At 39.9% G+C, this 16,760-nt stretch overlaps 1 protein-coding gene across 1 annotated transcript; it reads left to right on the top strand.

Annotated features, from left to right (window-relative positions):
- The first annotated feature begins 246 nt into the window (after nucleotides 1-246).
- LOC149011641 (putative beta-1,3-galactosyltransferase 12) lies at nucleotides 247-14,754 on the top strand. Its single transcript, XM_089162711.1, has 8 exons — nucleotides 247-1,352; nucleotides 1,454-1,606; nucleotides 1,715-1,797; nucleotides 3,362-3,461; nucleotides 3,551-3,664; nucleotides 5,429-5,571; nucleotides 13,672-13,956; nucleotides 14,062-14,754. The coding sequence occupies exons 1-7, from the start codon at nucleotides 247-249 to the stop codon at nucleotides 13,752-13,754; spliced, it is 1,782 nt and encodes a 593-aa protein (XP_089018837.1). The 3' UTR covers nucleotides 13,755-13,956; nucleotides 14,062-14,754.
- The last annotated feature ends 2,006 nt before the right edge of the window (nucleotides 14,755-16,760 follow it).

The raw sequence follows: 16,760 nt of genomic DNA, 5'->3' as shown, positions 1-16,760 counted from the left end.
TTATTAGTAGTATTTCTCAGTTGCTGCCACATTCGCCTTTCCATTCCTCTCAGCTCCTCCAGTCAAGTGTCCTCTCTCTCTCTCTCACTCAATTAGTCAGCAGCAGCAATCTCTGTCTCGATCCTTTTTGACACTAAAGATTTCTTTTCTTTCTTCTTGTGACTAGAGAAAGTGTTTCGAAGGTTCAGGAGCAAGATGCAAGAAACTCACCACCGAATGGACCCGGAAAAGGAAAAGGAAAACGAAATGTCGTCGGAAAGGTATTCAAAACTGTTGTCGAAGGAAATGAGGACCCGCCAACGTCTATTGGAATTAGAAAAGAGGAGCCCGGAGATGCAAGAAGCTCACCGCAAACTGGAAATCGAAATGGAAATGGCGCCGCCAGGCAATGTGGAACCACCCAAACGTCAATTGGAATTAGAAACGAGGAGCCTGCAGATGCAAGAAACGACAGGCAGTGCCAGCGCTGCAGCTCCGAAAACGACGTCTGGCAGCGCCAGCGCCGCAGCTCCGAAAACGTCTGGCAGTGCCAGCGCTGCAGCTCCGAAAACGACGTCTGGCAGTGCCACCACTGCGGCTCCGAAAACGACTGGCAGCGCCAGTGCTGTAGCTCCGAAAACGACGTCCGGCAGTGCCAGCGCCGCAGCTCCGAAAACGTCTGGCAGTGCCAGCGCCGCAGCTTCGAAAACGTCTGGCAGTGCCAGCGCCGCAGCTCCGAAAACGACAGGCAGTGCCAGCGCTGCAGCTCCGAAAACGACGTCTGGCAGTGCCAGCGCCGCAGCTCCGAAAACGTGTGGCAGTGCCAGCGCTGCAGCTCCGAAAACGACGTCTGGCAGTGCCAGCGCCGCAGCTCTGGAAAGGTCTGGCAGTGCCACCAGCAGTACCGGCGCTACCATCAACACTACCATCGGCCCTACCATCGTCCCTACCATCGATATGGGGCGTCCTGATGCAACGCAACCTGACAGGCCGAGCAGCAGCAATGTCAATGTGCAGGAGAGGCGTCTAACCGTCCTTCGAAGATATTTTCTGTATTGGATTCGTCGATGTCGCTTCTTGATAATCTTACTCGCCGGATTCGTCGTTGCCACGTTAGCCCTATATTTTTATAAACCACTCCATGTCTGCCGCTGCGGTAGTGCCGAAGACACATTCCGGAGTCGTCAAGATTTCTCCATTAATAATAATATTTCAAGAAAGGAGCTTCGCTATGGCAACGACCACAGCAAACCCACATTCAAAAGCACCAAAATCCTCGGATTTGTTGGGGTTCTGACTAGTTTCTCTTCTGTCGATCGCCGAGCTGCTCTCCGCTCTTCTTGGTTCCCTTCCAACCCCGACGACCTTCGCAGGTAATTAATCCTAATCCAAACTCACTCATTCTTGTCAAAGACTGATGTTCTTGACGCTTGTTACAGAATATCTATTTGAACTTTCTACTCATCCTTCGCAGTTTAGAGCAGGCTACTGGATTAGTTTTGCGTTTTGTCATTGGACGATCGAAAGATGCAAAAAAGATGGCAGATCTTAATAAAGAGATTAAAAGATACAGCGATTTTCTGCTTATAGATGTTGAAGAAGAATATGTAAATCTGTCAAATAAAACGTAAGACTTGAAACTCTGTGACGCTGCTCTTAATTTTTCAAATTTGTCACTTGTGATAATTTCTTTCTATTTCTTTTTTTGGTCTGCCCGTTTTCATATTTATCGTAGATTGGCATCTTTCAAAGCAGCCTATGATCATTTTGAAGCAGATTATTATGTCAAAGCGAATGATAACATCTATTTACGACCAGGTAATGCCACTTATGCAATGCAGATTGTATTTAACTGATTAGTTTGTTCATTAAGTTTTGGTTGAGAACTATGCCTGTTAAGTTGCATATCTCAAAAGAATCACGGTGACCTGACCTTCTGTTTCATTAACCCTCACCATTTTCCTGATAGACGATGCATATAGTGTGCTATGATTTCCATGGTTTAAGGAAATAAATATATAGGTATTACTTTTATGGAGTGTTAGTTGTGCAGATTACACAAGATGCTTAAATTGGCCTAGGATTGGAATGGTTTCTAGGCTGATTGAGCAGTAACTTTTAGTTATATTTGAGTATTAATTCTGTCTTAGAAATGGGATCCTTGGCTTATATTTGGGAGTACCCCTTCTGTTTTAATGATAAGGCTTAGTTGCATCAGTAAAAGAGAGAGTAAGGAGCATTCATTAGTTCTTCTAAGATTTGATTGGTAATTTTGATGCATTGCGCTTTATATGCCAGCTCATCAGTTACCACCACAACAGACAGCTGGCTGCAGCCCGAAGAGTGTCCCTTAGCTGTTTGGGTTATCTACAGCTCCCCGTAGTTGTTCTCTTTATCTGAAACTCTTTGTAATTCATTGTACTCTACAGTTCCATCTTACCTCAACTATGTTACTCAAATAAACCATATACAAATATATATGAAGTGATAAATCTCCCCTTGAGGCCTTGAGAAGCCGTTCAACATATTTAGAATCTTACTTTATATCCAACTGATTTTGCCACAATTCATAATTTAATGAGGCAAAACTGCCAATATCTTCAGGTCATGCATTATTTCCAGGCTCAAAATAAAGGGTTTTGGAGAATTTTTTTTTATAGCCTCTAGGACAAGGTTTAAAGTATCCCACAATACCATACGATACTAGCCGATACGTATCCATATTTGATCCAAGCGATACGATACATCTGGATATGTATCTCTATTGAACTATGCTAAAATACATTAGCCAAAGCGATACAATACTCGATATGGGACGATACGTCTCTTAAAATCACCTAACCAATATGATACTTGATACCGATACTTTAAACCTTGCTATGGGATGTCCTGTGGATGGTGATCTTTATTGGGGTTTGATCTAAAAAATTCTCCAAACCCCCTGATTAGGACAAGGAGGTTATCATGGGTTGTATGGGGTGGTTTGAAGGGTTCAGGGGGATGTTTCAAGAAGTACTGAAACTAGGGTAAAGGGGCAAATTTGAGATAGGTTTGAGGGACTTAATGATAATGGAATGGGAAGAAACAGGGATTATCCTTTACTTTTTTGGGTTATCACCCAGTAGTTTGGGTTATCTCTAACTTCTTGTAACTTTCTTTACAGTTCCATCTTATAAGGGTTTTCCAGTTGTATCATTTATGAGACTTTCTGCTTTGTACAGTACCTTATTACAACCCTTTGAGATCTGTCACAAACTGTCTGGAAAGATGTTTGTAATGAATGAATTTGCATTTTCTTCTTATATTATGAATTAGGTAAGTATGCTATTGTCCCTGTACCTAGCAATATGAATTTATGATTGGTTCATCGTTCGTTTTTCAGATCGGCTTGCTGTACTTCTAGCTAAGAAACGGACAGATCCAATGACTTACATTGGCTGCATGAAGAGAGGGCCAGTGACTAGTGGCCTGGGGATGACTAAGTAGAGACCTTATGTTATGTAGTCTATGATAAAATTTGATGGTCTAGTATTCAACTTGTCATGGGATTTTTTTCATTTGGAACTTTCAGGTCTGAGAAGTCAGGACATGTAATTGGCTATGAGGATTTCATTTACGCTTATGGTTCGATATATGTTCTATCGGAAGAGATTGTGGCAAAATTGGCAGTTGCAAGAAATACTAGGTCTGTATTCTTAATTTATTGCACTTACAATTTTGATAAGCGGATGGTTTATGTTTTTCATTCTTTCTTTTGGTTCAGTAATGATACCGTTCCATGAACATCTTATTTAGGGAAAAATACATCTCCCTCCCCTGTACTTTGCCTAATTAAACTTTGCTACCCTCAATATTCCATTTTTACTCCAGTATCCCCTACAGTTTACAGTAAGTTACTATTATACTCATGCCATCAACTATAGTATTTTTTTAATCCCCAAAATAACCCTGGGTGAGTGTACCATGACCCTATTACCCTCAGAACTTCATCTTCTCCAGAGAAAGTCGCTTCTGACAATGATCTCTCTCCTCCCACTGCTTTGACTCTGTCGAACCGCCTATTATTCCACCAGGGGGTGGTGGAAGGGAGAGAATTGAGAAAATTTTTAGAATATAAAAACTCAAAAGAGAGAGAGAGAGAGAGTCAAGGATGAGAAAGATGGGAGGAATGAGGATCAAATCAGTGAAATAAAGCAATTGGATGTGTAACAATTCACTCTCTTCTATAATTGACAAAAACCTTTGAAAATCAGAAGATCAGTACTGATATTTTCTCCTTCTGGTTTGTTTTCATTGTCTACTGCAAGATCAATCTCACTGTATCCTTTCTCCAAAACATAAGATGTTTTGGGGGAAAAAAAAACATATCTTATGTTCAGAGGAATTCTGTTAGGGCCCTGGGATTACAAGATTGAACCGTGTGGAGAGGAGAGAGAGAGGATTATTGGTAATTGGAGGATTACAAATAGAGGGGAAACTAGAAGAAAAGGTCATGAATTCTATGTGACTGGTTTTGGGCAGCCTATGGCTGAGGGGCAGCATTGTTTGCTGTGGGGTGACTGGCACCATTAAAACCAGATTATCTTCTTAATTTCCTTGTTTTGATATTAGATTTCATATTCAATTTGAGGGATCTTATCAAATTCACGGGTTATGTCTTCTAAATCTGCTACAATATTTGTCTTGTAGTTCATTTCTCTCTGGCATGCATATGTCATTATAGAGCTGTAGAGCTTTTGCAGTTCATCATCATCGCAGTCCTGCAGTTCTGTATTTATAGAATTTAATTGGGTAAATGGGTTGACCCATCCTGGCTGTACAAAACCACCCGCACCCCCATCCAAATCCAAGATCCCTTTGCTCCCATCACGGATCTCAAAAATTGGGTCATTCGAGTTGCCCAGAAAAATATATCGGTGTGGATCAATCTTCAATGCCAAGTAAGATTTGGACCCATAACAGGACATTATCAGGAACCCACTAAGCTGCCAACCAGTCCATCCTCTTGAATTTTCTGCCTGATGAGGATCCAAGCTGATTTTGATGGAAAATACTCCTGTCGCATTTCTTTTGCATTCCACCAGCTGATATGTCCACATTTGGTAGATCCCTCCGGATCTCACACAGAGAAGGGGAATGGCCTGTACACGGTCACCAGTTGCCATTCTGAATGATTGCATGATTGCATCGCCCCTGTGCCCTCCAATGAATAAAAAGAGAAAAATTTTCATTTCAAGTACTTTTTATGATTATCATTAGAATGTTGGTTCTTTCTTTTTAAATATATTAAATGATCCTATTGCTGTCATAGTTACTAAAATCAGCCTCATTGACAACATTTTGTGATAAATATGAAATATGTCATCAATAAACATTCTGGTCAAATTTCAACATATATCTTATTTTAATCATAAATTTGTTTCTTGTTTAAATGCCATTCCTTGTTCAGTTTTAGAATGTTTAGCAATGAGGACATCTCAGTTGGAACATGGATGCTGGCCATGAATGTCAACCAGGAAAACAACCAAGCATTATGTGATCCTAAATGTACACCTACGACTATTGCTGTCTGGGATATTCCACGATGTTCAGGTATAAAAATTATTGATAGTTCCCTTCTCTTATTTCATTTCTTATTTCTAATTAAAGCAGCTACAGTTTAGAAGTGCATCAAAGGAAAGTTGGGGCAAAATATCAAGTGCATAAAAGTAAGGCACTAAGAGTTTAATTTTGAATTATTTTTAATAACTTTTTACCTGGATTCAGAATCTAAGAGATCAAATGAAAATATTATTTTACATTTCTAATGGGGTCATGTCAAAAGGCTGTACAAGAAGCAGGTATCAGTTAGCAGTATGCATCGTGTATTATGCTTTTTATCATTATTAAAAGAGCCTTGTTTTCAAGATGAGGTCCCAGGGTTTATGCTCTTTGCCGATGATATCATATTGGCACCTTGGTGGATGAGACAAGCAAGAATAAATCCTGAAGAGTTTTGGGGTCAACCTTGGAAATAAGAGGCTTTAAGATTAGTAGAACAAAGACAAAGTATATGATGGTCTTAGGCGTACTACGATTGATGCTGACATCGTGCGAATCGAGGAAAGAGAAATATCACAAAGTGACTATGTTTTATATTTGGGCTCCATTATAAATAAAGGTGACATAGACGATGATGTTTGACAAAGGACTAAGGTGGGTTTGATTAATTGGAGAGGTGTATCTAGATTGTTGTGTGTCCATCATATTCCTTCAATGGCAAAAGGAAAATTCTACAGGATTTCTGTACAACCAGCTGTGATGTATGGGGCAGAATGTTGGGCAGTTAGAAAATGTCATACGCAGAAGCTATGCATAACCAAGATGAAGATTTTAAAATGGATATGGGTCAAAACTAGAAGGATAGAGTAAGGAATGAATACATTAGAGCTGACTTGGGAGTTGCCTCAATTAATGACAAACTTTGAGAACCATTTGAGGTAGTGGTATGGACATTGTTCATTGAAGGCCTCCGTACACCCCAGTGTGGAGTGATACATTCCCTATTGAAGCATCTGAAAGAGCTACAAGCAGGCCTAGAATGACCACAAGAGAAATTGTGAAAAGGCACATGCATGGTCTTGTCATTTTCCTAATATGACCTCAGGTTGAGCCTATTGGAGGGCAAGCATCCGTGTAAAGAGTTCTCCTGACTTATTGGGCTGTTATATTCCTCTTATTTTCGTTTTCTTTTTGTCCATCTCCTCCCCCCATCCCTCCCTTTTTTATCTTTTTGCAGGGAGGGTGTGTGTTATGATTTCCTTTTAGCTCCTCAGTCCTGCTCCTCTTTTCCCATTTCTACATTCCCCTTGGTTTTTCTGGATCCATTTAACTGACCCTATTAAGTTGGATACTTGTATGTTTTAAAAAGACCCAGTTTTTCCTTAGCACGGGTTTGGCGTTTGGATGGGCCTCCTAGAATGAATACATTAGAGCTGACTTGGGAGTTGCCTCAATTAATGACAAGCTTTGAGAACCATTTGAGGTAGTGGTATGGACATTATTCATTGAAGGCCTCCATACACCCCAGTGTGGAGTGATACATTCCCTATTGAAGCATCTGAAAGAGCTACAAGCAGGCCTAGAATGACCACAAGAGAAATTGTGAAAAGGCACATGCATGGTCTTGTCATTTTCCTAATATGACCTCAGGTTGAGCCTATTGGAGGGCAAGCATCCGTGTAAAGAGTTCTCCTGACCTATTGGGCTGTTATATTCCTCTTATTTTCGTTTTCTTTTTGTCCATCTCCTCCCCCCATCCCTCCCTTTTTTATCTTTTTGCAGGGAGGGTGTGTGTTATGATTTCCTTTTAGCTCCTCAGTCCTGCTCCTCTTTTCCCATTTCTACATTCCCCTTGGTTTTTCTGGATCCATTTAACTGACCCTATTAAGTTGGATACTTGTATGTTTTAAAAAGACCCAGTTTTTCCTTTGCACGGGTTTGGCGTTTGGATGGGCCTCCTAGAATGGTGGGCAAAGCATTTCAAGAATGCATCAAATAGGAGAGAGTAATTATTACATCCCATTCATCGTTTTTTTCTTTACCCATGGTGAAAAGAAACTTGCTCCTTATTATACTGCAGGATGAAATATAGGAGGCAGAGTTGTGTAAAAAGAAAGGTTGGTTCATGGTGGTTCGTGGCTACATGGTGGTTTTTTTCCCTTTTTCATTTACACATACATGCTCATACACCTTGATATAAGTGATCATATATCTCTTTCTATTTTCTTCATAGAAAAGGAGCAGAATATCTGGAAATCAAATCCCCAAATCCCCATAGGTGTTGTTACACAGTATTCTATCTTTGGTGGCAGGGTCTGTGGCCACATAATTGTCATTTTAAGTTACAGCTGGGTATTTAGTATCTATTTTATTGCATTGGACCTGGCTGTTTGAGGGGGAGAATGGGAATCATTTTTGTTTTAAGTAGGGAGTGTCTGTAGAGTCGGGATTTGTTTGTGATATTAGGGGATTTTTAGGCACATTAACCATTTACTTATGCCAAGGTCCTCTTCTTGGCTTGGTTTCTGGTTTCTCGTAGATCATGCTGATTCCTCTAAATAAGACTCCCTTAGGGCTTAGAACCACATAATCAGCAGGCTGTGACTATATAAACCATTGGTCAGATGCATAAGGGCTTTTTGGTTGGGTTAGCTTTTGACAGTATCATTCATTATGCCATCTAAGTGGTAGTCCAGATTGATATATATTTGGGTGTCCTTGAACATGAAGGAAACGTCACCATATGGGTTGCATAATTTAGGATCAATATGATTTGAGAAACTGTTTTCAATTGTTCAAAGTCCTTCATTCAAAACATGTTGAATTTCTCTATTTTATCTGTCCTCTTTATATTTCTATACATCAGGGGGGGGGGGGTGTTACTAGTCCGGGGTTAGTAGTATATGGATCCTTCTGTATAGCAAAGAGTGGAAAAGGGGGAAAAAGAACAGAAGAATAGGTTTTGATGTTTCTCTCTTCATTTTTATTACTTGGTTATGTTGTGACGTCATTCTCTTTTTTATATATGTCATGTAAGATGTTGATGCAACAGTTTGGTATTCTTGTTGATCCACCACATTAGGTGAGTTGTGTTGTTGTCCTAGAATGTTTATAATTATTTTTGTTTGTTAGCCTCTAGCATCGGCTAAAGGTGTTGTAATTTCATTATTGATTATAGTGGAAAGCTTTACCTGGAATGGGTGATGTAGTTTTTCCCTTCAACTTGAGAAGGTTTTCCTCAGCTAAATTGATGTATTATTTTTTGCGATTTGGCTTTACTTTTTTTGTGTTATTCATGTGTGTATAATGTAGGGGTATTAACCCCTTTGCCTTCCATCAGTATTGATGACCTAAAACATTTCAAGATATAAATTAAAGCTATCTACTTGTGTGGAAGTTAAAATGTCTTTATACTCTTGGACATGTATGTGTAAATCTATCAGAACGAATGTATTTATATACATGACACTTAAGTGGTTAAGCCTAAGAGCTTACTACAAACAGATGGACCTTCCAAGATCCCGTCACACAAGAAGACATACTCCAAAAGCGAAGAACCGAAGATTTTACAAGATGGTAAGACACTGCATCCAGTCTAGGACAGACAGCATGTTGTAATTGCATAACAATGCACTTTCATGTTTGAACATATGTGCATGAGCTACCATTGGGTCAGACCTTTGAATAGTTGATCACTTCCTGAAATGTGCAGTGCTTAATATAAGTGATGGTCGAAGTGCTGGTCGACCATATAGTCATTTGGCTGTATTAACTGTCAGTAGCCTGACAGTTGTGACCCTCAGTCTGCTGGTCGATTTACAAATCAACCATCAAGCAACCACTGGCTTATTTAATTTCTAAGAGCTAGTTTTTCATTGGCTAGTTGTGTAGGTCAACTAACACATTTTATAGGTCAACCATCAGGCCAAAAATATAACCATTTTCTATTTGTTGGAATTCAAATCAGTTTCAGATTTTGATTATAAATAGTGGTCTTAGTGATCCTCTTAAACATCGTTAAAAAGACATTACTTAGCCTCTCATTCTTGCTTGTCTCTACCAAGCTTTGTCTCCCTAGGAATCCAAATTCTGTTGGGTTTAATTGCTCTTAATTGAAGAGCTTGGTGTGAAGAACTCAGTTGAGGAAGAAGTCATTTGAAGAGGCCATTGGTGCATTGCAACATAAGTCGTATCACTGTGCATTGTCTACCCTTACTCAAAGGGTATTATGTCATACCCTTTAAAAGGTAACATCTTTTACCTCTCCTTTCTTTTGGAATTCTTGATTGTACTCAGATTTTAGACTAGACTTATGAGTAAAGAACAAGGACTCTAACCAACGGGGGTTGGTCCAAGTGGTAAGCAGCTTGGTCCGCTTAAGCAAGGTTCCGGTATCGAAACCTTGTGGATGCAAAAAATCCCCGCTGGGAGACTCACCCACCACAGCCAGGTGTGCGACCCGGGTCAAACACCGGATTAGTCAGGGCAAACCCTTGGAAACCGGGGTTGGCAACCGAAAAAAAAAAAAAAAAAAAAAAAAGAACAAGGACTCTCTCATCCTTAAGGGCTTTTTTTGGTATTAGTTCTCACTCTCTATTTTAAAAATATTTTGGTAAATTATATTCAGAACAAATTATGAAATGAAAAATAAGTATGCTATGTAAAAAATGAAAAGTTGATTAAAAAAAATGATAATGACAATTGAGAAGAGATTGTTTGGGTTTGGAAGTGAGAAAAATGTGAAACAATAGGGACTTCATAAAAGAATGTATGTTTACTATTATACCCTCAATTTGCATTTGGATTTTAAGTGGCTTGCACAAAATTGAAGAGGAGTTCTTAATCCATAAACAATAATAGACAAAAAGTCTATTATGGATTTTTTTTTTGGGGGGGGGGGCGTTTCTAGTCTTTTAAATAAAAATAGGATTTAAAATGGATATAAAACACATAAAATAAAATAAAAAGTCAGAAAATGATATCGAGATGATACAAAAAAAGCCCTAATAGAGTGGATGCTTTTTTTTGGAATTGAGATTGTATTAAGGTTCTCTTATCCTTAGCAAGCTTGTGGAGGTATTGTTTCTTTACCATTGTACTGAAAAGGAATCATAAATAAGGTTCTTGCTAAAGTTAGAGATGAGTGGACTTAGACTCAATTGAGTCGAACCACTAAATATTTTGTGTTGCCTTCGATCTTATGCTTATCTGTCTTTGTTGAGTTATTTTTAAACCATTTGTTTCTAAAAGAGGCAGTTTCCACTAGTTCAACCTATTCGACCCCCCATCCCTAGGTTGGTTTACGCATAAATGGTTATCATTGTGTGACTCCATTCCAAGAGAGAAATGGTTTGTTTTCCTAACATGACAGATGCTTCTGCTGACTGCTGTTCTTTAGTTGTCTGCCCTCATTTGCCCTGGTTTTTCTTCTTTATCTCCCTCCCCCTTCTTCTTTGAATACTCTTTAGTTGTGTCCAAAGTGTTGTATGGTTAGTGTATTCAATTAAGTCTAAAGGATGTGTTATAGGACAATCATACGATTAATTTTAAGGTATTGTGTATAATGTGAGCAGTCAAGAAGCATCATGTCGACAAAAACTTTGTAATGGAGATAAGGATGTTGAGATGCATTAGGGGAAAAGGTGGGAAAGAGAGCTAACCTTTGTGTTACTCTTCCTAACCTGACTGACTTTTTCTACCCTTTCCCACCAACAGCCCTTCCAAGCTGCTGATTCAAATAGGGCAACTCAGAGTGTCCAATAAATTCGGAGACTCAATCCTAAACCTAGGAATGGAACATAACAGAAGATGGTTGCTTTGGCTATCAAGAAACAGGCATGAGAAGGAGCTTCAAACTGGGATTAGCTCTAGATATGCTGAGTAAGAGAAATCCAATGGAGATGGCATTGGCATCTTTATGATCAATGGAGGCCTTTGGATGTCCTAGTATGGAGGAGTGGTTTGATTCAGATCAGATGAACTGAATTAGCCCGGGTAGACCTCAACTGGCCTTAAAAGGTTGTGGGTAATGATGTGTAGGGTTATATTTATGATCTCTGTTAAAATGCCAATGTTGAGGAGCATTCACTATAGGGGTAGAGCTACAATGGAATTGTAGGTGATGAATTCCGAACATGGAAAGTAATTTGCTAGGACTGTGTTAGGGCTATATTAAGGGTAAGAGAGGGACTATGAAGGGGAATTGACTAGTGTTTTGTTTGGAAAAAGACCCTCAGTTGGGGCATCTTGAAGGATATATCCAGGTTTGGGGAAGATCATTGTAATGGGGTCTTGCTTAATTAATTACAATGGTTGAGTTTAATGCATCAGTCTTTTACATTTCTTCTTTACACTTTGTGTACGCCATCAGTTGATGTTAGAGTCAATCCATCAAGGTCAGAGTGTGTGCTGTAAAGAGGCCATTAAGAGCTAGTTGCAGGGATTCCATCCATTTAATTTAGGGTGTGAGGTTCTTATCAACTAGTATTAAAGCGCATTGATCCAGCAGATGTTTAGAAGCTGAATGGAGGCCAAGGTCGAAGAAATCCAGTCGGCGGTGCAGGGGTTACAGAGTCAGGTATCAGTGGTGGAATCCAAATAGGATCCCTATCCCAACAAATGGAGAGAAGAGATATTTAACTAGGTGTTCAGGGAGGGAATCAGAACTTACCTGCTGCTGGGAAGGCCGTCAAATTCAATCCACCGGCAATGGAAATGATTGAGGAGAGGGTAACGAACATTGCAGCCTTCACCGAACTGAGAAGAGAAGAGAGAACTAGAGTCCATCTCACCAAAGAGTACTCGCAAAGACGTCCTCAAGAAGTTCAGAAGACGCATATCGGCACAACTGCTGAAGACAACAAGAGGTCTTGGAAACTCTAGCGGCTGTTGGAGCTCAAGAAGAAAGTTTGTTTAGAAGGGCAGTTAAGGTTAGGTTAGAACATGGCCTAAGGGTTGATACAATAGAGTTAGGGCTTGCTATGCTCAGCCAGTTGACAGACTTGACCCACTCACAATCTGATTTGGTTAACATTGGAAGTGTTGTTTCGGCTATAGTGATCGGTGCCATAGTGCAAAATCTCGCAAGATCTCGGCCGATATCTCGGTTTCTTGTGAGGTCGAGTCGAGATTATATGCGAGACCCAAAAAACACCAAAAGTCGACCGAGATCTCAGTTTGACCAGGATCTTGGTTCATCTCACCCCGCTTTTTACCCAATCTCGCTCAAGTCGAGACAAGATTCCTTATCTTGTATTGACTCCTCTCGATCATGTCTTGAAACCAGTGTTGTGTTCTTCATTTTTTGCCTGATTTTTGGTCGAAATCTTGCTAGATTTTTCAATTACAACACTTCTAAGAAGTCCTTAGTTCATCTACAACAACAAAACAACATCAATCAAGGTTATTTCAAGGTGTTCTTCAAGCAAGGTGAATTTCTTCCCCAAATTTTATTTTTTCCAAATATTATGATGTATCTTATCACTTGATTTTAATTTATATCAATTAACGGTTCTGTATTTCGCTTTTTATCAAATTGCATGTTCATTTCTTTAGATTTCAGGTTTAAACTTAGAGTTGAGTTAGAACTCATGCATGGGCCAATAATAGGCTAAATATAAAGTTTCAGTGGTAGACCTCATAGATCTATTGCATGCTTAACAGAACGGGTCAGGTACATGGATACCTTCCCTCCAATCAGCTCTATTTGAGGTTGGTACCTTCTTGGAGTGAATTATCTAGAAGAGAGGTTCCAAAAATTATCCACCATGAAGTTATTGACAAATAAATATCCTTTCTTTTAATACATAATTTGCAAATCTCCAGCAATAATGTAATCTTAGGTTTGTGATGGTAATATCATGTATTGGGGCTCTGAATTTACTCTGTAGGTATCTAGTTCTGCTCATCTCAAAGGAGTCCAGATCCTCTACCCCACATGTGGGGTGGGGGTCCCACCTTTGAGATCTGATAATCCTCACTCATTGTGTGGTCTGGAGTTGTCTCCCCTCCTCCCACATAGGATAGGTGATCCAAACTCGTGATCCTCCTTTTTCTCTTCTTGGACTTTAGTGCCCACTACCTCCTGAGTGATTAATATTATTAGTTACTCTGTAAAATGCTTTAGACTTGACGATCTGGAAAATTTTTCAGGTTTATGTAACCCAGTCGATGAGCTGAAGGAGCTGCACAAGAGCAGTATGTGCTCCAAAAGTCCAACACGACCATCTGATTGACAGGTAGCATTTGCATGGGGTCCTACCTGATTTAGATCAAGTAAAAGGAATTTACCTGCCTTTTGTTATGGAGAACTACGACTGCTGGGTTTTACATAAAAAAAAAAAAGAACAAAATTTCTATTCCTGGGAACTGCAATCACTTTCTAAATCTACTACCATCAAGAGGGTTATATTTCTCCACATGCAACTTGTTAATAAGGCAAGTATGTATCCTTTCTTTCTTTTTCCCCTGATATTTTGTCTGTATTTTCGGTTTAGCTGTAGGAATTTGAGCTCCTAAGCCTGTAAAATCTGATGATGACAGGTAGCATTTGTATGGGTTCTCACCTGGCATTTAAGAGCAAGTAAGACGAAGTTATCCTCATTTTGTTATGGAGAACTTCTATTGCTGGTCTTACCAAAACAAAGAATAGAACAACTTCTATTCCTGGGGACTACTATTCAGTTTCTGAATCTACTACCGAAGAATAGAACAAATCTGTTCCTGGGGACTACTACCAGTTTCTGAATCTATTTCCACATGCAACTTGTTTACGAGGCTCAATTTTTTGTCTGCTTTTTTGGTTTAGCTATAGGAATTTGAAGTCCCAAGTCTGTAAACAACCTCTACCAATATGTACAGTGTATCATATCAATGTGTGACGTGCTTTCGTCCATATCTTTTTGTATCTACAGTTGCTGTCCTCAATTCTGATCCAATAGATTCTCAGATTTTACTGCAACCAAGTTTCAGTCTGATGTGAGTTTTGAGTTGGAACTAGTTCTACTGCTGAGAGATCTTGAATCGATATCCATGTTACTATAAAGAAAACAAGGCAGATTGAAGGTTCTCCGTTTTCTTGAATATATTTCCAAACCAGGTCTTATTTCATTGCCTTAATGTTGATTGTAAAGACAGTAGTTTACAGCAAAGATGACTTGAAGATGAACCCTAAGGAATTATATTGAATCAGTGACTGGAAATGAGTTCATCAAAAAGGGTTCTTAAAGCCATAAAGCTTCAAATCTGGGAGGTATATGAAGTACTATAACCTTTTTTTTTGGTAAGTATGAAGTACTAAAACCTTGTGTGATGAAGCAAGTACTTTATGCAAAACTTGAGCTCCTAGATAAACTACCCGGGAACAAGCGTATGAATCTACAAAAGGGTAAAATTTAGGATTTTACAAACCTAAAGAGCAAAAAAAGCAAAAAACTGATACATAGGGGCGAAGAGGAAAGTGAAAAAAACAGTAATGCAGTAAAATGCAATCAATTGAAGGAGACCCCTGCCAAGGAATGCATAAAAATAGGGCAAGCTGACGGGTGGATCGGAACTCGAGAATGTGACTCTTTTGGTGGAACAAAAAGAGAACATTTTATTATTCTAATCTCTCATGGAGAAAAAAAATCTTGAAGGGGAGAGAGAGAGAGAGAAGGGAGGAAAAAAATGTACAAGGGGAAAGAGGAGGAGGGTCTTGATTGCATTGCCTCAGAATGAATTAGGAGGTGACAAAGGGAATGGTCAAAGAGACTAGAAGATAGGAAGGAGATATGGGAGGTAAGAAAATGAGAGACCCTAGAGTCATTGGCAAAGAACTTATCAAGTTTGGAGGTGATACGGAGGAAATATGATCGAACCTGGTTCGTACTAGGTTTGACCCTCAACACCGGTCGAGGCGGAGGGAATCGACTCACTTCCGAGTGAGCCGGGTCCAGAAGATAGCTTGCTAAGGAAGAAAACTAAATCGGCAAGAAGCACACCCTAATCCGACTTATGGATTAGGTTAATTACCTTAATGATGGCTGACACAACTTGGCGGCTGTCACTTATCATTATTGAAGGGATAATCATTGAATAACCGTGAGGTTATCTCAGGAGTCCTCTACTAGTTCAAACTAGTAGAAGTCTATTGCTCAACGGATCTAACTGTTAGAATCCAACGATTATCCGAAGAAGGCTCAAATGCATCCAACGAAGAATATTCGAAGGTACACACTATATAAACCTTACTTACCTACGAGGTGAGGAGGACTCAGATCCATATACACACTGGTAGACGTAAACCATCAGGGGCTTACGATCTAGATCACTTTCCCAGTTTTTTATTCCTTAGCTCTGTGTCTAACAGAGCCATTTGTGATTAAGTTCATCAACTGACTTAGCCTTCGAAGGTGGACTCCCGACCCCAGCGATCGGGCCACATCTAACGCTTTCGTTTTGCAGGTCATCACAAGGAGATCTAAGGGCTGAGCAGATTTTGGACGCATCATTTGGCGCCGTCTGTGGGAAAGACTTATAAAGCTATGGTGACTAGATCGGCAGCAGCCGCAACCGCTGCTGCACAACGTGATACTGGTGTTCAAATTTCTGGAGAGAATAATCCAGATATTCCCCAGGGAAGTCTACCTCCTCTTGAGGTAGATGGTGGTCAAGGAGGACATAATCCTCCGGGGACATTCCAAGATCAATTGAATCAGGTAAAGATTCAACTTTTGGAGGTGAGCCAAGCACTCCGTGTGCTAACCAGACAAATGGTATTACCACAAGAACTGGATCATCGCGATTCAAGGAGGCGTGTATTGCCACGTGATCAAAGATTGACTGAAGATCGGAATATCAATCAGAACTTTCGCAAAGGTGACCGAGGACCTAGGCGGGACGATCGGTTTGATAGACCACAGGAAAGTACGACCGATTCAAATACAAGGTTGGATACAGGAATGAGGACTCACTCACCGATTGTTAGACGAACCGTTCGTGATGATCGAACAATTCGCGATGAGCGGAATGTTCGTGACGGACGGGCCGTTCATGATGATCGGATAGCTCGTGAAGATCGTGTTGTTCGAGGTCGTGATCGTAATGCAGAAGATCACTCGACTCATATTGGTCAGGAATTGGCCAAGATCAATAAAAAAAACTAGGACAATTGGCTAGAGGAAGAATAACTGAGGATATTTATTTAGTTATTCGGAAAACCCCCTTTGTCGAGCCAATTGCGGGATATCAGTTTCCCCACA

Source organism: Hakea prostrata, chromosome 7 (assembly GCF_041222555.1).
Source record: "Hakea prostrata isolate BN-2017 chromosome 7, UWA_Hpros_2, whole genome shotgun sequence".
Taxonomy (NCBI): domain Eukaryota; kingdom Viridiplantae; phylum Streptophyta; class Magnoliopsida; order Proteales; family Proteaceae; genus Hakea; species Hakea prostrata.
The sequence above is the reverse complement of the archived record's forward strand: the minus strand, read 5'-3'. Positions and strand labels throughout refer to the sequence as shown.